Raw genomic sequence first — 24,082 nt, 5'->3', positions numbered from 1 at the left:
ATGCCACATCATCGGTCAATACCACGTCATCGATCCGTCTATGTGAACAGTGTTGTGAACAGTAACGTAGTTAGTACCGTACACGTGAATAGTACCATACATATGAATAGTATCATTTTTCCTTTTATGCTCCTCCTAAGGTTTTCGACCATCCTGAGTTCAAAAGTGATGTCCGTTTTGCCGTCTGATCTCTCCTTTATTGTGAAATGACTATAATGCCCCTAAAATACATAAAATACTTAATTAAAATAAAACACATGTAATTAAATCACAAGAAGGTTAAATACATAAAAGTAAGGGTTGTTAGTAAGACTTGAAATGTAAAATGACGGTTTTCTCCTTTATAAATATGCATTTTCTAACACTCAACAGTGGGCACCACCATCACTGATTATTGCTCGAGGGAATCCAAAGCGTGAAACAATGTTGCTTTTAAAAGATCCTATCACCACCTTGTAATCATTGATTCTACATGGAATTGCATCTACCCATTTCGATATGTAGTCAATAGTAACCAATATGTATTGATGGCCAAAAGAAATGGGAAAGGGTCCCATGAAGTCAATACCTCATACGTCAAAAATCTCAACCACTAAAATTGGATTTAGTGGCATCATGTTCCTTCGTATAATGCTCCCCATTCGTTGACACCTATCACATGAAGAACAGAAAATGTAAGTATCTCGAAATATAGTTGGCCAATAGAAACCACATTGTAAAACTTTAGTAGCTGTTTTCTTAGTACTGAAATGGCCCCCACAAGCTTGTTCATGGCAGAATGAAAGAATATTCTGAATTTCACTTTCTGGGACACATCGTCTAACAATTTGATCTGCATAATACTTGAATAAATAAGGGTAATCTCAAAAGAAATTCTTTATTTCCGCAAAAAAATTAGCCTTATCTTACTTGGTCCAATGCTCTGGAAGTTGACATGTAACAAGATAATTAACGATATCAGCATACCACAGTAATACTTCCACACTCATCAATTGTTCATCTGAGAATGACTTATTCAATGGTAATGATTCCATAATTGTGTCAAAATGGAGACGAGAGAAATGGTCAGCTACAACATTCTCTGTGCCTTTCTTATCTTTAAATTCTAAGTCGAATTCCTACAAAAGTAACACTCAACGAATTAGTCTAACTTTTGTATCTTTCTTTGTGAGAAGATATTTAAGAGCAACATGATCTGTGAATACAATTATTTTACAACCAATGTGATAAGATCGAAATTTTTTTAATGCAAACACTACTGCTAGCATTTCTTTTTCAGTAGTTGAATAGTTCAATTGTGCATCATTCAATGTCATACTAGCATAGTAAATAATATGAGAAATTCGATCAACTCTTTGTCCTAACACTGCTCCTACTGAATAATCAGATGCATCACACATGAGTTCAAATGGTAAGCTCTAGTTTGGGGGCTGAATGATGGGTGATGATGTCAACAACCGCTTTAATTTTTCAAATGCCACAAGACATGAATCATTAAAGACAAAAGGTACATCCTTAGCAAGTAGATTGCATAAGGGTCTAGAAACTTTACTAAAATCTTTTAATGAAACGTCTATAAAAACCAGTATGCCCAAGGAAATATCTTACTTCTCTAACTATTTTGGGTGGAGGAAGATTAGAAATGAGATCCACCTTGGCTTTGTCAACCTCAATACCTTTGATCGAAATGATGTGACCGAGAACAATACCTTATTTTAACATAAAATGGCACTTCTCCCAATTTAAGACTAAGTTCTTCTCAATACATCTCTGCAGTACTAGTGTTAGATGATGTAAACATTGATCAAACGAGTCACCAAAGACAGAAAAATCATCCATAAAGACTTTAAGAAATCGTTCACCCATATTAGAAAAAATGTTTAATATGCATAGTTGAAATGTAGCAGGTGCATTACATAATCCAAATGGCATCCTCCTATATGCAAAAGTGCCAAAAGGGTAAGTGAAAGTGGTTTTCTCTTGATCTTTTGGTGCTATAAGAATCTGATTATATTATGAGTAACCATCTAGAAAGCAATAAAATTCATGGCCTGCCAATCTATCAAGCATTTGATCAATAAATGCTAAAGGAAAATGGTCTTTACGTGTGACAAAATTTAACTTTCTACAATCAATGCATACACGTCATCCTGTAGTTACTCTAATTGGTATTAATTCATTATCAGCATTGGTAACTACTGTGACTCCTGACTTTTTAGGGACAACTTGTACAGGATTGACCCATGAACTATCAGAAATTAGATAAATGATACATGCATCTAATAGCTTAAGGACTTCAGTTCTAACAACTTCTTTCATATTAGGATTTAACCGACATTGCATTTCCTTAGTAGATTTAACATTTTCATCAAAGTGAATGTAATGCATGCAGTCTATTGGGTTTATACCTTTGATGTCTGCTATGGTCCATCCTAATGCTCCTTTGTGCTCTTTTAAAACATCCAACAACTTACCTTTTTGTTTGTCATTGAGGGATGATGAGATGATTACCGGCAGAGTACTTTATTCTCCTAAAAAAGCATATTCCAATATGTTGGGTAATAGTTTGAGCTCGAGTTTCGGTGATGATTCTGATGATATGATGAGTTTCTTTTCTGATGGTGCTAGTTGTTCAACTCTTGATTTCTATTTATTAGTGTCCATGGATGGTGTTGAGTCAAGTAGGGCGTTGACCTCATCGACCGATATGTCAATATCAAAATCCAAACCAAAGTGAGTTAAACGTGTTTGTAAAGGGTCATCACTAAGGTTTGAAACAAAAGTATTATCAACTAATGCTTCTATTAAATCCACATCAACAATTCCATCATCTGCATTGTGAGGTTGTTCGGTAATGTTGAAGATGTTCAGCTCCATAGTCATGTTACCAAAGGACAACTGTATATTTTCAGTTCTGCATTGAATGTGAGCATCGGCAGTTGCCAAGAAATGTCGGCCTAGGATAATGGGGATGTGCTTCCTTGAATCTTGTATTGGTTGAGTGTCAATTACAATGTAATCAACAGGAAAATAAAACTTGTCTACCTGGCTAAGCACGTCCTCCACAATACCACGAGGTATTTTCGTGAACCAATCTGCAAGTTGTAACACCACTGGAGTTGGGTGTAATTCTCCCAGTTCAAGTTTCACAAAAACCGAGTAAGGTAACAGATTTACACTAGCTCGTAAATCCAACAAAGCAGTCTCAATTGTGTGGTTCCCTATACTACATGAGATAGTAGGGGAGTCTCGGTCTTTGCATTTTAGAGGAATTTTGTGTTGGAGTATAGAACTAACATTTTTGTTAAAAATGCATTCTTTTGAACATGAATATTTCTCTTTTTAATACAAAAGTCTTTAAGAAACTTGGTATAAGATGGAACTTGTTTTATAACATCAAGTAAAGGGATGTTAATACTTACCTATTTGAAGATTTCAAGAATCTCACCTGTGGATTTTCCCTTCTTTCCTTTAGCTAACCTCTGAGGAAATGGAGCTTTGGGAACAACATATTCTCATGGGTTGGTTTCTTCTTTCTCTTCCGATGGTGAGTCCTCAATATTCACAGGTACAATTTGATTTTCTTTTGTCACCGGCATCTCCACTTTGTTGTCGACTTCTTTTCTTTTTCGCAAGGTCATGACTGCTTTGACCTCTCCATGCTGCTTTGGTGAACTGGTATTTACTTCATGTACTCCTTTAGGATTAGGCACTGGTTGACTTGGAAACTTCCCTTTTCTCAATAGTTATTGCCAAGATCTGAACTGAAGAAGCAAGCTGTCCCACCATCTTCTCGAGGCTTGAAACTGATTGGGCTTGTGAGTTAAAGCATGTTCTCATCTCATTTCGTAGTCCATCAATGGTGCGGTTCTGTTGCTCAATCATAGAGTAAGTAATATTCTTGAAATTCTGGAATGCATCCTCTCATTGTCTGGGTTGAGAGTAGTTCTGGTTCTTATTGTATGGTTTAAATAGTGGCTGAGAGGCTTGAGGAATTGGTTGCATTGGTGGAGCTGGAGCTACTGGTTCATTCTGTTGGAATCCTTGAGACCATGAAAAATTGGGGTGGTCTCTCCATTCAGGGTTGTATGTGTTGGAGTATGGGTTGTAATTCGATGGTTTTCTCATTACACCTATGGCTAGCTTGATCTGAGTATGAGTCATGGTCATGTGGCTCTGTTGATTTAGCAGTCAATAACGATGTTATTTGTGGAGCGAGACCTTCAACCATCTCATTGGCTTCTTTGATTCCCGAAGTTGACTCGCCAATGTGAACCTCATTCACTCCTTTAATTCTTTTAGTATTCCTGAGTGACCGACTCCATTATTGGGAATTATCCGCTTGTCGCTGGAAGAATTCCCAAATTTCTGATGCACTTTTTGACATTAACTCTCCTCCACTTGTTGCCATTAGCCATTCTTGCACATTCGGCAATAATCCCTCCAAAAAGTATTGGCACTGGTGTCATTTCTCGTACCCATGATGTGGACACTTCAAGAGTAGCCCATTGAATCGCTCCCATGTTTCGAAAAACTGCTCATCCTCTCTCTGGGTAAACTCTGAGATTTCCCTGCGAATAGCATTGGTTTTATGCACTGGAAAATATTTATTCAAAAATTTCGTTACCATTTGTTCCCATGATGTAATGCTATTAGCAGACAATGTTTTAAGCCATGAACGGGCTCTATCTTTTAAAGAAAATGGAAATAGTCTAAGTTTAACATCATCATCTGAAAAATTCTCATATCTAAATGTTTGACAAACAGTATGAAAATCATTCAAATGATTATATGGGTCTTCATTTTCTAGGCCATAGAATGTTGGGAGACAATTTAGCACACTAGATTTTAGTTCAAAACTCCTAGCAGCTACATTTGGGTATCTTATGCATGATGTACTCAAATTAGTTAAGGGACTAAAGTAGTCCTTAAATGGCCTCTCCTGTGGTGCTTGTTGTTGTTGTAAATCCATTTTATTTTTAACGTATTTGTGCATGCACAATGTTTGTTCTAGTTCAAGGTCTATAGGTTCAAGATTAGGTAATAATGACCTACGACCATGCATGCAAAGAACAAAAATAAATGGGAACAAAATGAATAAAAATAAAGAAAAAGGAAAAATTACGATACTATAAAAATATCGCGCTATTACAACCTTACTATAAAAATACACAAAAAAAATACGTGAAATAAATTAACTAAAAAAATTAGTAAGATAAACAAAAATCACAATGAAGAAATAAAAAAAATAACTTGAAAATTAAATTACAGAATTTTAAAGAAGAGAAAAAGAAAAGAAATACTAACCTCTAAATGTAGATTCATTTTTTCCCTTTTTTTTAATAAGAAAAAAATACAAGAAAACAAATAAAAGAAATTATTCACAAAAATTAATTCTACAAATTAAAATAACTTACCTCCCCGGCAACGGCACTAAAAACTTGTTGTGCAAATTTTATTGAACTCGCAAGTGCACGAATCTATTGTAGTATAGATCAATGGTGACGAGTGTCGATTCCACGAGGAATTTTAATTATATGTAGAATTAATTTTGTATGAAGGTGGTTGGATTTGTGGTGAAAGTGACTTAGATTATCGTAAAATTGGAATTGAAATGGCGAGAATAAATTGAAGAGAAATTTATTGAAATGATGTACTTTGGTATCTGGATCCGTATCAACATGCACCATGGGCTAAATATTTCTTATTAATGCCAATTAAATCATGAGGGGGGAATCCACACCTCATGAACCACACTCTAATCAATATGGTGCTAAGGGCTTATCGTGTCAAATAATAATAACCTTGTACTAGGGAGCCGGTGAAACCAGAGCGGTATCTAGACAAGTTTATTATTATTTGTCGACGAGAAGTTAAAACATCCACAAAAACTAGAGGGGAATAGAAAATAAATTTACCAAATAAAGCCCATGACACATGTTAAGACTTCACCTTCAACCCAAGCTTGAAAGAAAATTAGCTACTCATAATTGAACTAGGGGCAAAATGAGAATTTATTAAAATACGTAGAAAATACAAGATGGAGAAGGAATTACAGAAAATGGAGTCCAAAAATGGATTAAGAGATATCCAATTAGAGGGGCAGAGCCCCCTTTTTATAGATACATTGAGTAAATCATGACCATCGGATCAAAAATATTTCGGACGCTCAGGATTGCACCACGTCATCCGTCAACAGTACGCGGTTTGAACAGTAACACGGTTTGACTCGGCTTAAACAGTGACGCGGTTTGGTTAAAAATAATCCTGTGTAATGCATGTACTGTACGCGAGATTTTTGGTCCACTGATATGTTGCCACGTCATCGATCAACAGTGCATAAGAATTTTAGTCCAACAGGATCATGACACCTCATCAGTCAATGCCACATCATCGGTCAATGCCACATCATCGATCCGTCTATGTGAACTGTGTCGTGAACAGTAACGTAGACAGTACCGTACATGTGAACAGTGTCATTTTTTTTTTATGCTCTTCTTAAGGTTTTCGACCGTTCTGAGTTCAAAAGTGATGTCCGTTTTGCCGTCTGATCTCTCATTCATTATGAAATGACTATGATGCCCCTAAAATACATAAAATACTTAATTATAATACAACATACATAATTAAATGACAAGAAGTTTAAGTACATGAAAGTAAGGGTATTAGTAAAACTTGAAGTGTAAAATGACGATTTTCTCCTTTATAAATATACATTTTCTAACACTCAACAGCACCTCCAGGACAAAAGCTTTTGATCTAGGCTTTAACTATCTTGATAAGTGAATTAAAAAAAACAAGAAACTGAATCAATGTTGATCAATCTAACTGGTTAAGACAAACATGATGACATTACAAATTAAAATCAACTCTTCCTATTACATATGTTTATTATTATTAAAAATAATCATATGTACTTTCAAGAAAACAAAAAGGATAATTGAATTAAATAAATCAAATAGATAACATCTAACAACAACAACAATTGTTGACGCTTGATTTTTTCCTGCCTAAGGCCAAACCCAATGCAATAGATGGAGGTATACAGTAACAAACAAAAGCAATGAATGGGGCTAGAAAAGGGGGTTTTTGGCGATCCCACTTCGATACTTAAGTCATTAGGTGGAAAATTTGAGTTAAATCATAAAATATTAGAGTTCTAGTGAACTTACATCTCTTTTGAGAGAGATGTTGGATATTTATACTATGTCACTTTTTTAGGTGAGTGGGTTCCCTTATTTAGGTGAGGGTGAGCAGTTATTGGCCTTATCTATTATGGGAATGAAGTGCTACATGGCGGTTATGACTTCATATCTTTTATTTTAGGAGGTTGTGGGATGGTGAGTAACTAACATAATTCAACCCCGGGGTGATGGAAGAAGAAAGTAGGGCATGTTTTTATAAGGGTTCGTGCTATTCTTTTTGGATGTGTGTTGGCCTTGTAACCAACTTTCTTGCTCACTTTCTTTGTGTTCCCATGAACTTTACACACATGTTTGAACAGTCACCACGTTGAATAAAGTGAAATTAGATGATCTCAGGGAGGCCTCACCATTTAAAGGATCCTAACCCATATAATGGGTAATTACTGCTAAATGAGTAGGGTACAAATAAGCACAATAAATACTACATTACAAGGCATAAATTTGGCGTCCTTCACCAAATTTTCAATAGTTAATTTTTCTTTAGGCACTGCATTTGATTATTTTATAGCACTTTTCATTTTTGCCTAGCGATTTTGTCTCATGGAAATTTTGTATTAATGTTTCTTTCCTTCTTTGCTTAGCTCTCATGTGTGCGTACTTTGCTATGAAAACATTTTTCATCGATCATGTCATGAGGTTTTAGGATGAAACTTATAATTTACTGCATTTGGGGTTATAATTGACTTTTGATCTTCAATGTGGGCTTGCTTGATGCTAGATGTTTCTTAAAGGTATAATCTTGTGTAAGAAGAAATCATTAATTTACTAAAGAATATATGCTTTTTAAAAAGTAATATGTGTCATATAGTTAACATGGTAATTAATTTTGTATTTCCACGTAAACAATAAGTATAATATGCATATAACACTCCCTAAACTGTACAAGCGTATTATTTTATTTCAGCTGAGAGTACATGACTTAAGTGGTGATTTTTCCAACATGGTGTATAAAAAGTAAATATTTCAAAATAACTTCCAAGTTAGGTAGTAAGCATACAGATATCTCAAGCTTGGATCTCATTAGGACTTATAAGTTTAGTCATGGCAGAGTTAGATGCTGTTGATTTCCACGTCGTTTTTTTTAATATTAAAAGTTTTTGAGATTTGATATATTTGACGGGTTCCATTTCTAAGTCATGAACGATATATTGCAATATTCTCCCGTGATCTCATTTTTGTCTGACCTGTTGCGGGGTGGAAACTACGACTATTGATGTATGATGAAATTTGATGATGGAATTTCCCTCAATAAAGATGTATAAGCTCTGTTGTTGTAGTCTCAGCTTTGTAATGGAGGCAATCACTATGGACTTCTAGTTCTGAGTTTCATGCGGAGCTTTTTTATCGTTCTCATCTACATTCTAGTTGCTTGTAATAACTATCCAATGCTTGGAGAAATCATTCTTCCTCGTTCTAGGAAGTATCTTATCTTAGTAGTAAACCATGTTGGTCTTTGCTTAGATAAGACACGTTATTTGTACCTGTGCTTTTTTTATCCTTTAATAGTGGAAGATTATTTTATCAAACAAATGTCAATGATATATAAAATATATGATTTTGATAATACTCACATTTGCATACCATATGCAACTTCGTGTTTTCTGCCCTCAATCAATGCTTGAAATTGAGTATAGTGAATATCGAGGCAAGTTAGAATGCTTTTAAGCAAACAAATAAGTTTTAATATTCCTTCTTTAATGCTCTCATGTTAGATGGACAATAACAATAACATATACTGCAATTGGAGATCTTAAAATTTCTAGCGTGAGATTTACTCTTATAGGTAATTAACCCCGTTGGGTTTTCCAAATGGTTAGGAGCTGAGTTCTTACTCCACTTCAATCAGTGGTTATAATCCCCTTATTCTTTTAACATCCATGAATTATTCACATTTGAAATTGTAAATGGCTTTACATGGACATTTTTTCACCCTTGAGTAGATAATTTGCTCTTCTAAAAGCTGGGCTTAACAACACATATGCAAAATAAATATTAGTGATAATGATTTCTTAACTACATTGTAGGTTAGCAATTTCTAACCCTTTTAGCCTTAGTTTGGCTACTATATTTTCACAACTTATGCTATATCAAGTATAGAACTATCATATTTTTACCACATAAGGTGTTAAGAAGTCACACTTCAACAAGTAAGGTGTTAAAATATCGCACTCCAGTAAGAAGCAAACTTTTTACTTGCTGAGAGTGCCTTAACATTTATCTCATAAATCTAACTTTTGAGCTGAACTTTTAAATTTAAGATGGCATGCATTATGCATTCGATAATGAGGTTATTGTAGTCCTTTATATATTAAGATTTTTCATGCAATGAAATTTCCTGACTTGAAGCAATAAAATATAGTTGGTGAGCATTTTAATGCATATTATTTTTGTAAATGAAAGGCATACCAATGATGGTTACTTTAATTCTTCTTTTTCAATTATCCTTTGATTAGTTGTGTATCTTTGAGGTATGCCTATGAACCAGCTAACCATGCATAGAATTTTGTTGACCACTAAGGAGGTTGTGATACTTAGCTTTCCAACGCAAAGCTTGGCTATGGGGTAAAGTTTCCCGATTGGTGTATTTTTAATTCTCCTTATAAAGTTAGGGTTGTCGAATTATGTGCTCTCGGATGGCTTCAGGTGTGTCTTTTACTTTCCTGAATATTTATGTTGAAATCTCTTATTGTCTTCAAACTTTTGCTTTTCCCGATTTGAGTGTTTATTTTATGCGTTTATGCACTGCTGAGTTTGTTTAGGCAAAGATATCTTTCGGCCCTCTAGATTAGTAGTCTTTTCTCTTTAATCTTGTTGGAATTTGGTAAAGTTCAGGACGATTTATGTTTCAGAAGACATGATCGAGTCAAAAATGAATCGTTATGCCGAAATTAATAATTGATTTGATAGTAATTAATAATTGTATTGGTGTAAGCTCTCCTTCTAGTGACAACTGTTGCGCCTAATGTTTTTTTGCTTGGGGTCGAACCAAGTGCAACAGATGAAGGTACACCGCACACACAGTAACAAACAAAAACCAGTGAAATGGGACTCGAAAAAGGGGGTTTCCAACGATCCCACTCTGATGCTCAAGTTAACGGTTGGAGAATTTGTGTTAAATCATAAAATATTGAAATTTTAGTGAACTTACTTCTTTTTTGAGAGAGGAGTTGGGTATTTATACTATGCCACATTTTTATGTGAGTGGGTTCCCTTATTTAGGTGAGTGTGAGCAGTTATTTTCCTCATCCATTGTGCATATAATGTGTTTCAATGTGTTTAGTTATATCAATGATTCGTGTCACTTAATGTTTTTATATTATTTTTTAATTTTATTTATTAAAATTTAAAAAAAATTCCAAGCACAGATTCGAATTTTAGTTTTTTTTTATCAAGCTCGGACCGATGCCCGAGAAGAGTAACCAAAATCGATTTTTCTGTTAGCACATATAGAGTTTTACCCAAATCATATAGACTGAATTTTATCTAAATCTAGATCGAACATGTATTCTTACCAAGCCTAAATTAAAAAATAATTAGAAGGATTTTAAAAGATTTATGAAGTGGTGCCAATGGTCCACCTCTCACTCGAAAGATATAGCTAATGCACTTAAACAATTTGAACATTTTGATCATTGATAATTCAATCTGATTCTTCAATCAAACCAATTCGCCAGGATTTCGCGATTAAGATAATGCAGACATTCAAGATTTTTACGTTTATATATCATTCATTAATTTATTTTTTATTTTTTATTTTTTTTGTAATTTATGTGGACATTGTTGTGATTTCAAAAAGATCAATTTAAAGTGTCAACAATCAAACACCCCCAGACTTTAAAAAGTTCCCTGCAATTGGAGGGACCTATGCCTTTCTTTTCAGGGGGTCGCCTTGACACTTAGCAGCCTTATAAATTCAGAGGTTCAATGGATGTTTCCCTTTCACCGAACCAGGCTGGTTAAATGGTTAGGTTAGTAAACCAGAATGGCTCAGAGCCTGGTCAGATCAGACCCACCTGAGGTTCAGGCTCTACGAGAAGAGTCCAGAGCCACAGGGGTCCGATTTTTAAACCCAATTTTGTCCCCTCACGGCACCGATCCCCATAAAACCCTGCTAGGCTTCGGCTTTTCTTCTTTTTCATTTTTTGGAGGGTTTCTGAAAAACGGTGTCGTGTTAGTGTGACAGTGCATTGGGGGATTCCATAAAGGCTTTGTCTTTTCAGAGTGTCTGAAGATCAGAGTAGGAAGATTGAGGAAGAGGATCTCCCTCAATTTTAACAATTGCGTTGACGTGTCAAATCACCTTTTTTATTCCCAAAGATACCCCCATCTTGTGTGTTGTGATGTATCATTCTTTTCCACTTTTAGCTCGGCAATCCTTCGCTTCATTTTTTCTTTTAGCCACGGCTCTGATTCATAAACTCCCAACAAGACAGTCAATAAATGCAACTACGCGTCAGTGAAATCGCTGGGGTCAAATGCAATTTCCCTGTAGTTTCAGTGCTGTTGAGTTATTAACCAAAGAATAAATCAAAGAACCGAGGGCGTATGGGGAAAAAACTGATGTAACGTATCACTGACAACCTGTGAGGAGGAGCAGAAGGTCGCGTCTCAATCAGAGTCGTCTCCTTGTGCCGTGAAACGCGGACTACAGTCCCCCCACAACATCACCCCCTTACTTTGACAGTCATCCCCTGACTTCTGGGTCCCACCTCTTACGTGGCTGCCTTTCCCTGGGTAATCCCCCGCCTAATCATAGCTCCGAATTATTTACCTACGTCACGTCGCATCGCCTCTCCCTCTCTTCTTTGTGAATAAAAAGCCATTTTTTCCCCCTTTTATTTAATGAGTTTTCCATTTTAAACTTATTATTATTATTATTATTATTTTTGGGATTTCGAATAGCTGAGATCTGTACCTGTCAGGATGTGGGAATATTTACCTGCATTATCTAGACTACGGTTGGAAAATTGGATTAGATTGGATTAATTTGTAAGATTAAATTAGATTAGGTTAAATAAAATTAGATTAAACATAATTATATAGTTGTGTTTTTTGCTTGATACAGACATATAGTGTTGGCTAGGATTGTATTAAGTTTAATTTAATGGAACTAAAATAATTATTTAAATAATATATATTTTAAATTATATTATTATTTGGTAAAATTAATATTTAAATTTCAATATTTTTGTAATTGAATAATTTTTAATTTTAACATATTACATACTAGTTAAATTAATGCATGTTTGGTATGACTTATTTAACGGCTATAAGTGTTTATTTAATCCCATAAATTCTTATCATAATTTTTGTTATTGTTTGATTGTTTTTCTAATAGAGCTTTTTAAATTTAAATAAGTTATTTTGTATGTACTAGTAAAAGTTTAAATTTTAGGCTTTTAGGAGTAGATGTTGAAAAACTATTTTTAAATACTAAAATACCTAAAATATTTTTTACTTATTTAATAATCTTATTTTATTCTTTTCATAACATAACTTTAAAAAGTTTACCTATTAAAGTAATTTCATAAATTTTTAATAAAAACTCTTATTGACAACCAAATAAGTAAAGCTTTTTGAGTAAAAACTTTATTTACAAAAGCTTTACTAATAAAAATTCTACTTAAATAATATTTACTTAAAAAGTTGTACCAAACAGAATCTTAAACTATTGAATTAAAATTTTGATTTAATCTTAATTTTAAAAAGTTAAAAATAAACTATTGAATAAAATTTTGATATTAGCAACAAATTTAGATGATAAGATATTTAATCATATCTAAACTCATGTGAAAATGGGGATTAATAGTCCTATACATGTTGAAATAAAGTTTGGCCAAATTTACTAGTCACAACCAAACATGTCTCTAGATTGGATTAAATTTTTTATCCTTCAAATTAATTTAACCCCACTTTTTATCCAAAATTCAAATAAGTCCTTAGAGGCATAAAATCTTAAGTGCGACACTTTAATATATTTTAAATACCTTTTTATTTGTGGTGATTTAACATCATTTAAATCTATAATATTTGAATTTTTATTTGAATACGAATCGGTGAAAATCAATTTTAATGGAGATTCAAATGCACGTGTATCTATATCCACGTCAATAAATTCTTATACAAAATTCACATTAGTTGTTTTCTTTTATTCACTTGAAAAATAGGTTATATGAAATTGCCACATTAGATTATGTACACCGAAAGCCGCATCCAGAAATTCTTACGCAAAATTCACATCAGCCATTTTTTTCTCGATTCTCTTGAAAAACAGGTCATATAAAATGGCCACGTTGGTTTCTTCTATAATTTTTTTTACAAGAGTATAGTGGCATTGTTATTATTAAATTCTTTTTCCAGATTGCTAATTATAATAGAATTATTTGCAACTGATATTAAGGGTAAAATGCCAAATATATATATATAATAAAAGACCAAAAATATGTCGTTTATATATATATAAAATAAAAGACCAAAAATATGTCGTTTGCATTGAGTGTAAGCATTTCCTTTTTATGCAAACATTATAGACGCTGGGATAGACCTTAGTCTTCTATAGGGAGTGATTGACTGAGCAATTAACCACTGTGGTCCCCATAACCGTGACGTAATCGAATCAGAATTTTCTTGGGACACATCAACATCGCAGGTTTCCTAAATTTCCATGATCGAGCCTCAATTATTTTTTTCAATTTCAAATGGACGGTCTGATTTTATCGTGGGTAAGTTAAAATAGCATCATTATCACTTGCATCAGCATTTCTATCTAATGTCACATCTGCACGGGAATTCACCCAGTCAATGACAGCCCAACTTTCAATGACATTTGCTATTGTGCGCCGAAATTCTCACTTATTTATTTCGATTTGACTATCATTGACCGGTAATAATTATTTATTAAATCTAGGATTGATGACGTGATTATGTAAGTAATTACTAATTTGGCAAGAAGGTCAAGGTTACATTGGAAAATTAATGTAGGGGGATTGGCTAAGGGGACCACGAGTGCGTGGGCCAGAGAAATAAAATCGAGTCCAGAAGATGACACGTGCAAGATGTGTCCAACCTCCCAATAATGCAATTCACTTTGTAAGGCAGACCCCCTGATGTTCCAGGTGTATTATCTTCTGGTAAAATGTAAAATTACCAGGTCAAAAATTGACCGGGAGAAAATTTCTCAATTATTGGTGGCTCTGATTTACCAGTAGTTTCTATTTAGGTAATTTTTAGGGACCTCCCTTGAGGTTTGACGTATTAACACTTAAATAAAAAGTATGATTATAATTACACAGACCTCCCCTACCATCTGTACTAATTTTCTTGACCGTTAGTTGACTAGTGATAGGTCGAAACTACCCTTGCCTCTGCAAAAAGACAAAAAATGGAGGCATTTATTGGATGGCACTCAACTCTGCTCTACTCCTACAGTTGTTCCAAGGCTGAAAAAAGAAAAGTGGCCATTTCCTTTTCCCCCAGCGCCAGAACTCCGATTTTGATAGCAGCAAAAAAATAAAGTTTCATGCACCCTGCAGAAGAACATACTTTATAAGCAGCAACTCTTGCCAATGGAACTCCCCCTCTGGCAGTGCCTTGTCCCACTCCGAAGAAACTAGCATCCTTTACTTCATTTCCAGAAGCTATAGAGGCTGCATGGGTTCCATGACCCTCGTAATCCCTAGCAATATTATCGTACACAAGTAATAAAATAAAACCCGCGACTTGCTATTTGAAAGCCGAGAAATCTGCATTCGATGCCGACAAGATCTGAGTTTGGTGCTGACGACCACCACGCCAACAGAGGCAGCTTTGCAGTTGATACCTGTAAGTGCACAAATTGGCCATTGACCATTGAGAGGGCATGGAATGGAAATTGTTCAAGCTTCTTTGCAGTTGTCGAATTCAGCATTTGGACTACATTTGAGAGAACAAAAATCAGATTGCAGCTTTGGGTTAACAGAATTAATTTTTCCACAATACTAACAATAAGACACTTGGATCTTTTTCCATCCTCATCAGTTCTCTCCCTAATTACTACAACTTGCACTATAACTTGATGAATGAATAAAAAATTGTTGATCCAAGACCGTCTTGTTCATACGTGCTTCAGTTGATGAAAGAGAAAATGGTTTTGAATGTTTCAGTAGATATATCTTCAAAGCAACTTTTTATCTATTTTAATTTTAAATACGCTTTTACTAGTTTACCCTCATATACTAACTATATATGAATACGAAACTGAGTATAAACGACAGGGGAGGTCTATGTAATTACAGTTATACTTTCTATATAAGTGTTTGTTTGGGAGGGATACTGTTTGGGACAAATGCGTCGAAGGGACCAGGAATGACGAGCAGACATCTGATGGCGGAGTTCTGCGCACCGGTGTTTTCCGTTAAAGCCTGGCGCGTGGAAGAACAGGAGCAGAAACATCCTGCTCGTCCACGATGTTGTCGTCCGCGAGGCCAATTCCTATAAAAGGCATGAGGCCATTCCGGCTAGAGACCGAGAGGCGAGGAGACCCGGTCGACGGCAGTTGGCAAGACGCGCTCTCCAGCACGAGAACCTAGGCACAACAGCCACGCTTTCCCCAGAACCGCGACGTAACACGCAAGATCTCACGGAGCCATGACAGCCACACTTTCCCCAGAACCGTGGCGTAACACGCAAGGTCTCACAGAGCCGTGGCAGCCACGCTTTCCCCTGAACCGTGGCGTAACACGCTAGATCCCATGTTTTGCCCATAACGCAGCAGTTGGAGTCCCATACCGTCTCGAAAAGAGCGGAAGACTGAGATTCAGAGGAAGCCTATAAAAAGGTAGCCAACGAAGGTAAAAGGGTTAGCATTTTTAAGATAAAAGAGAAAACCACAAAAAGCCATAAGACCTGTGGCAAGCGTTCCCCAAACCTTCATATCTGACTTGAGCGTCGGAGGGTTTGCGCCGGGAGAACAACCGGCGTACTCTGACTTGTCTGTGTGTGCAGGGACATCCGGAGAAGAAGCATTACTAGGAGACCTCCTGGTCGTGGTAGAGTTGATCGAGCAGGGATCCTGGTCGTAGAACGAGGAGAACCGGAATCTCGCATCAACATTTTAGCGCCGTCTGTGGGGATCCAGAGCAAAAAGCTTCTGTCGGTAGCAAGAAGAGGGGTGGAGTAAGCGAAAGTCAATGGAGATAGGAGGAAGTAGGGTAACTTCTCGGGTTAGAGAATGAAATCAAATTTAATATGGTTTGATTTATAACTTCTTCTGGTTTGATTTGTAAAATTGAACTTAAATAAATAAAAAAACATTTAACAAATTTAAATTAAAAACACTTCAAAATCGGGACTAAACTAAAATCCATCGATTTCTTAAAATCAAATAATATTTTTCACAAATAAAATCCCAAAATTAAAAATTTTGATTTAGTTTAATTTAGTTCGGATTGAACCAAAACCATAATCCACCTACGTATAGTGTGGGCGTAGTAGTTTTGTTTTTTTTTTCTCTTGGGTGAAAACGAGTAGCAGGGAGAACAAGAAAAATACGGATCCCGCGACATAATAATGACGGAGGGTGCGCACTTTAAGCGCTGAAATCGAGTAGTACGCCTCTTCTTCTCAAATTTGTATGCTTCATTAAAACAAATAAATCAACAAAGAGAGAAGTGGAAGTAGTAGTGTCAAATGTCTTTAAGCGAGGGTACACTTGAACTTGAGATACAGCGATTGTGTTGTGTATCTCTTACAGCCGCATTTTATTATTATTTTTAGGGAAAGTTTTAACCTACCACTAAATAAATTGATATTTTATACTGCACACTAAAAACAAAATTATTTGTTGCACCACGTCCTCAATTTCATTAATTTTTTAGTTATTTATAATGACAAAAAGGCCCCTTTATATGAAAAAAAAATAAAATTTTTAGCTCATTTAATTTTTTTTAAAGTTTTTATTTCAATTACAATAAAAAAATTTCTTGTTACATGTACATCGTCACCACTATTATTTTTCCTTTAATTTTTTAAGATTTTTATTTCAATTGTAATAAAGAAAATTTCCATTAAAATTAAGTTAAGGAATAAACTTCTAATTTTACCCCTCCACCGTTAAACTTAACTGAGAAAATAACAGAATTGGGGGCACAACGTAACAAGTCAAATTTTTTGAAGATGCAGTGTAAAATATCAATTTATTTGAAGTAGGTTAAAAATTACCCTTATTTTTAATCGAGAATTTAAACGCCCACCGAAAACAATGATTTAAATTGGCAAATAGTAAAAATAATTATCATACAGCTACACTCATTTTAAGTAATATCAAACTGATCAATTTAAACTAGAAACCTATCAAAGACCCCTCAACTTTACATGGAAATAGTATTCTTTTTTTTTTTCATTAACATCGAAATATATTTAAAATATATGACTTCTATGCTAATGAGAATGACATTTAAATATATGTTAATAAAATTGATTATAGGTTAATTAAATCATTTTTGATTTTATATTAATTTTTTAATATTATAAATGAGTAGATTATTTCCCAACATTACATTATAAATTTTATGATATCTTGCACCAAAAAAAAAGTTATTGAAATTTTTTTTATGAATTTTTTGATAGTAAATTGCAGCCCGAATATCTAGACCCATATAATGAATAATTTTTTATTTCAAAATATTTGGAAAAAATCAATCTCATAACGTACATGGAGTGACCCAGACCTTTACCCACCAATACGAGGGCAATGTTTATCAAAATATTGAATAATCATCGAATGGTTATCTAGTTGACATAACAATATGTTATAATTACCCATAGCTATTATTGTTTTTATTATAATATTTATTAATACTAGTGACCAATACTAATATGTTATATGTATACTTAAAAATTATTTTTATATTAGACAAATATAAAGCGTCTAATGTTTGATTTTTTTTAAGCAATATTCACAAACAATCTCTTATGCAAATTAATTCACACAAACTTAATGGGAAGTTATTTACTTTATTTATTCTTTTATCTTATATTACTTTTACGGACATTTATTTACTATTTTCAATCACAACAATTTCTATAAACACTTATAATGGACACCTTTACATCTAATGTTAATCACAATTAAATTAATATCTATCACATTGTGGAATATGGATTCGAAGGAATGAAGAATTTAAATTGAAAATATGAAAATTTTAAAATTACCCTTGTCAATTTTCTATTGATTAGTTTGATTGTTATCATAGAGTATTTAAAATTTTATTTTATAATTTATATTATTGATAATCCTTTTTATGTTAATTAAAGTATTAAATACGAAAAAAATACAACAATTTACCGGTACACCGTCGGACTGCCGCTAGACTGTTGCTGCTGCTGCACAACTAGTGCCTGTAGCTTCACCATCGATGAAATGACAAATTTTTACGCCAAATAAATTTATCCATGATATTGCTCAGTAGTTTTTGAGCATTTCTGTGCAATTTATCGACCAAAATGAGGTGATCTTCAGGTTGTCAAGGGTTGTCGATAAATGATTCCAATCGCTTTGTTTTCATTTTTTTAAAAGTAAAATTTAAAATTCAAAACTAATTTAAGCAGATTAATGAAAATATTTTAATTAAACAAAACTTATTAAAAAGAAAATTAAATAAATTTTATTGGTTAAATTAATTGTAAAATAAAATTGTGTTAAAAAGTTTTAAACAAAAGATAATTAAAGTATAAATATAAGTATAATTTAAAATAATCAATTTATTAGTTGTTTATTTAATAGATTAAATTACATCAAAGCTTAGTTTTTCAATTAGGTGGAAATATTTGCACTTTAAAAATTATTTTGAACACACAGTTTTATAAAAAATTTGTATCACAAAAATGCCATTGGTTAATTTACCATTTGAGACAGTAAAAATAAATAATAACATTAGTAATAAATGGATAAAAAAATTTATGAGAATTGAAAAAATTATTATTGATATGATTGATCTATGATAATAAATAAGTACGGCTAATTCAAATTATAAAATGGACATAACATCCATAAAGATAAAAAAAAATTAATTATAAATAAAATTAAGTTTAAAAAATCTTCTAAAGTCAAGTGATTCAAAAAAAAAGTCTCAATAAAAATAGATTAATTAAGTTTTCTGTCAAAAAAAAAAAAGATTAACTAAGTTTGTACTCTTTGTATATTTATCATAATCTAAATAAAGATGAAAAAGATTGGAGATCATAATAATATTTTTCATTATTTTTAGGAAATTGATATTTTATAATATAAAAGGAGTTTCAAATATGTTTCACCCTCTCAATATTATTGTTATTTTTAAAATAAGAATAAAAAATTGAAACATCAACATAAAATGTTGAAATTTGACAAAAAAAAGGGGAAAACATGGAAACTAAAATTGATGGTTAATTAGTTAGAATTTTAGAGCGTATATATAAGAAAATTTAACTAAAACTAAAGACTTATTTATAATAGAATCTGACAAAAAAAATAAGAACATAAAACTCAAAACTAGTTGTGAATTAGTTAAAAATGTTAAATATAAAATGAAAAAGTTTAACCATAATTAGATACTTATCCATGATGTGGAATTTTAAAAGAAAAATAGAATTCAAACCCAAAATTGATCATTAAATTAGTTGAAACTTAAGTTTTATCTAAAACTAGAGAACGTATCTATAATATGGAAATTTGTTCAATAAATAAGAACATGAAACCCACAACTAGTGGTTAAGCTCGTTGGAATTTGACAAAAAATAGGAACATAAAATTCAATACTAGTGATTAATTAATTAGAGCATTAAAACCAAAAAAAGAGAAATTTTAACTAAAATTATAGGCTTATCTATAACGCTAGAATTTAATTAAAAAATAAAAATTTGAAACCTATATAAAACAAGTGATTGATTAGTTGAAATTTTGGAACTCATGAAGGAAAAAAATTTAACAAAAATAAGATGTTGATGGAACTAACTTGAAACAACCGCCCAACATATTGACATTTAACTAGAAGTATAAGAAATTGATTATTTTGAAATTTTGTTCACAATTTATCATATTATGTTTAAAATAAAATTTATGAAAATATTTTTGTACCATTCAACATTTTTTTATAATAATTATTTATATTTAATTTTATGTTTTGTTTAATAATTATTTAGGTAGCAAAAGCCGCTGCATGAGAGACGGCCGCTGCACTGGAGGATGGCCCGCGTATAAAGTTCCGGCAAAGCTGACGAAATAACATTCCCTAAACCACGTCATCTCTTATTTTTCCCCTTTTTTTTTTGGTGGCCTTTTCTTCCTTGCCATTCGCGTGCACTCTTTTTACTCTCCTTTGTCAGATTTCCTTGTTTTAATATTCACTCTTGTCTCATTGTCCGTTACACTGTTACCTCCTTAAAAAAAAAAAAAATTTTACTGGTTCTTATTTATTTGCATTTTGGTCCTGCCTTTATTGCCTACTCTGGGTTTTGTTTGTGCTCTACTTTTCCTGCTCTCAGCAGTTTCGTTTGTTTGTTTGTTTTTTCTTTCTTTCTCTCTTGCTTTCTGTTTCATTGAAGAAGCTAAGGTTGCCGGATGTGCAAAGAAGAACAATTTGGGTTTTTTAACACTTGAAGTTAAGAAATGTAAGCTTTGTTTTTCTATAATGTTTCTTTGGTTTGTGATATACTGTTATATATAAGTTTTGTGCTTAAAGAATTCTTTTTTCTTTTTCGAAAAATGTCTATGTTTGGTTGCTAGAAAAATGTAAAAATTTTGAGATTCTTTTGGGTTTGATTCTCACCCATATTCGTGGTTGTTGTGTGATTATGGAAACTGGGCTTTTTTTTTTTTTTTTTTTTCAGTTAGAGTAAAAAAGTCACATCTGTCATTACTTTCAGGGAAAGCTTTTTTTTTTTCTACAAATTCTTACTTAATGCTTTTTATTTTTGATTTCGGATTTTTGATTTCTTTAAACAACTCTTTGGAAAAGTTGTCGTGATTTATGCATCATGGTGCTGTACCGTACCTGGATTTGATTATTACAAAATTCTTGAAAGCACGTGTTTTTTTTCTTGTGGGATTATTAATTAATTCAGCAACCAAAGATATTACTTTCGGGGTTTGTTAAATGTTACCATTATATTTGCACAAAAATGTTACCAGTTTTTAGATCTAGCCCTGGAATCATGTTGTATGAAAGAGATCCTTTTTGCAATTCTGGAATGACCTCTTATCAGTTTGTTTCTGATTCGATGAAGTTGAGTTTAATTGATACCATGTTGTTTCGGTATATGGACCAATATTGATTCGAACATGTACAGAAAGTCATAATGCGCATCTGCATTTTCATTTACTGTCTCTAATCTATGTAGCCTTAATTTTGTGCTAGACTCTTTGAAACAGAGGATCTTCTTTCTCATCTGAACTTGTTTCTAAATTTCCTTCTATGGCTTTGGTGGATTTTAAGTTTCTTATTGGATTAGTTGGAATTTTAATATTAAACTCGAGCCAATTGCTTGACGTGCTGTTTTGTCGCAGTGTGACGAAAATAGTTTATTTCTCTACATCATTTGTTACTTGTTTTAACAATTTGATTGAAAGATAACTAGCATTTGAGGCTGTTCTGGTGTTGCTGATTAACTTTCTGCATGTTTGTTCACAAATGATTGAGGTCTGAGAATCATTTCTCAGCTGTAATGGAGATCATTTGACTAGGTACAGGGAGCATGGCATGGCATTTGTCCCTTCAATTTTAAGGTTTTACGTCTTGGCTGGATCCTTTTTCTCATTAAGGAGTCCATTGCAAAAATAATATTGTTTGTTCATTTAGCTTATTACACATTAACATTTTGTTACTTCTCTTTCTGTTTTTCACTGCTACTAAGTTAATTGTATTCGATTGTTGGGTGAACTTATTTTCTTCAAGTCTTTTCTGTAGGGTTATGTATATATTAATGGTTGTAGACTACTCACATAACAGTAATATCTTGATCTTTGACTATATTTCAGATACAGTATGAAGAATTTTACGCAATGGACAGTGTTGTTTACTCCTGGAAATGAAGGAGAGACAGCGTTGGAGAGCTGAAGAGGATGCTTTATTACGTGCATATGTGAAACAATATGGCCCGAAGGAGTGGAGTTTTGTATCACAGCGCATGAACACACCCCTAAACAGGGATGCAAAATCTTGCTTAGAAAGGTGGAAGAACTACCTCAAACCAGGCATCAAGAAAGGATCCCTTACTGACGAGGAGCAGAATCTTGTCATCCATCTCCAAGCAAAACACGGCAACAAGTGGAAGAAAATTGCAGCTGAAGTCCCCGGTCGAACTGCTAAGAGACTGGGCAAGTGGTGGGAAGTGTTCAAAGAGAAGCAGCAGAGAGAACAAAAGGATTCCATAAGAATAGTTGATCCAATTGATGAGCACAAGTACGATCAGATTCTAGAGACTTTTGCAGAGAAGCTAGTGAACAACCATTCATTTGTCATGGCCACTTCTAACGGAGGTTTTCTTCATACTGACCCAGCTACCCCTCCAAATCTGCTTCCCCCATGGCTTTCAAATTCGAGTTCCAATATCAGGCCACCATCTCCTTCTGTAACCCTGAGTCTTTCTCCCTCAACAGTTGCAGCAGCTCCTCCAATCCCATGGCTGCAGCCTGAGAGAGGGTCAGATAACACCCTTGTTCTAGGAAATATGCCGCCACATGGCTCTGTCCCTATATGTGGAGAGAACCTGCTGGTATCTGAGCTGATGGAGTGCTGTAGAGAGTTGGAAGAAGGGCACCGTGCTTGGGCAGCACATAAGAAAGAAGCAGCATGGAGATTGAGAAGGGTAGAGTTGCAGCTGGAATCAGAGAAAGCATGCCGGAGGAGGGAGAAAATGGAGGAGATAGAGGCTAAGATGAAAGCTCTTAGGGATGAGCAGAGGGCTACTTTGGATAGGATCGAAGCAGAATACAGGGAACAGATTGCTGGACTAAGAAGGGATGCTGAAGCCAAGGAGCAGAAACTGGCTGAGCAATGGTCTGCAAAGCACTTGCGTCTTACCAAGTTTCTTGAGCAGATGGGGTGCAGGCCGAGGCTCTCTGAGTCCAATGGCCGTTGAGGACATCAGTAATACACAATTGGCAATGCTGTACGTGGTCTGGCCTTTTGGTTTGAATTTTGTGTCGTTAAAGTAATCTTCTATGTCTGAACAGGTTCCCACTGGCAGTATGCCTGGAATTCTGCTATAGATATTTATCTATAATTACTGTAATGGTGTTTACTACTTGCTTGAACTGGTTGAAATGCAAGCTCGATGGTGTTACCTAAACCTGTTCTATTTTGCCTTCTACTGCAAGAAATATACAGGTAGCGTCATGAATATATTGCCAATTGCCTTATTATTATTATTTTTGTTTTAAAATTCAGTTATTATTATTTTTGCTTTAAAATGCAATTCTCTTCTGTGAATTAATTAGAAAACCATTAGTCCAATTCATCAGCTTTAGCTAGGTTTTGATTGGAATGCTGTAGTGACTCTAGTTATCTTGTTCCGGCAGAGATATGAATTGCTAAGAGTCTGCTTTTCGGTTTAGAATCATTCAAAAGATTTTATTTTATTTGAGAAAAGCTTTTACCCAGATGGTCCAGTGACCTTCTTTACTTTCATTCATCCTAACTCGTGGATCTGGGGCTCTTTAGCTTTCTGTATGCCTCAGAATTTAAGTAGAGGCAAAGAACAGCTACATTATTAAGATTAGGGAACATTCTTAAGAGGAGGAAAATGGTCGTGAAAATCCTTAAATTTTTAATATATGAATATAGTAATTAAAAAATTGATTTTAAAATATTTTTAATAAATATAAATATAATAATTTATCTAGTATATTAAAATAATATTAA

The 24,082-nt window shown here is 33.7% G+C and overlaps 1 protein-coding gene and 1 non-coding gene across 3 annotated transcripts; both read left to right on the top strand.

Annotated features, from left to right (window-relative positions):
- The first annotated feature begins 4,475 nt into the window (after nt 1–4,475).
- LOC112097479 lies at nt 4,476–4,579 on the top strand. Its single transcript, XR_002905011.1, has one exon. It is a non-coding gene; the product is annotated as a small nucleolar RNA R71 (small nucleolar RNA).
- A 16,063-nt stretch (nt 4,580–20,642) lies between these two features.
- Nucleotides 20,643–23,571, top strand: LOC18039232 (transcription factor AS1). 2 transcript variants are annotated; one of them, XM_006429027.2, is made up of 2 exons: nt 20,643–20,831; nt 22,198–23,571. In XM_006429027.2, exon 2 carries the CDS (start codon nt 22,248–22,250, stop codon nt 23,298–23,300), a length of 1,053 nt encoding a protein of 350 aa, XP_006429090.1. In that variant the 5' UTR covers nt 20,643–20,831; nt 22,198–22,247; the 3' UTR covers nt 23,301–23,571. The 2 variants fall into 2 exon arrangements, with proteins under 2 accessions (XP_006429090.1, XP_024038567.1); XM_024182799.1 differs by lacking the exon at nt 20,643–20,831 and adding an exon at nt 21,774–21,945.
- The last annotated feature ends 511 nt before the right edge of the window (nt 23,572–24,082 follow it).

This window comes from Citrus clementina, unplaced genomic scaffold (assembly GCF_000493195.1).
Source record: "Citrus clementina cultivar Clemenules unplaced genomic scaffold, Citrus_clementina_v1.0 scaffold_6, whole genome shotgun sequence".
NCBI classification, from domain to species: Eukaryota; Viridiplantae; Streptophyta; class Magnoliopsida; order Sapindales; family Rutaceae; genus Citrus; species Citrus x clementina.
This window is presented reverse-complemented; position numbering and strand designations above follow the sequence as displayed.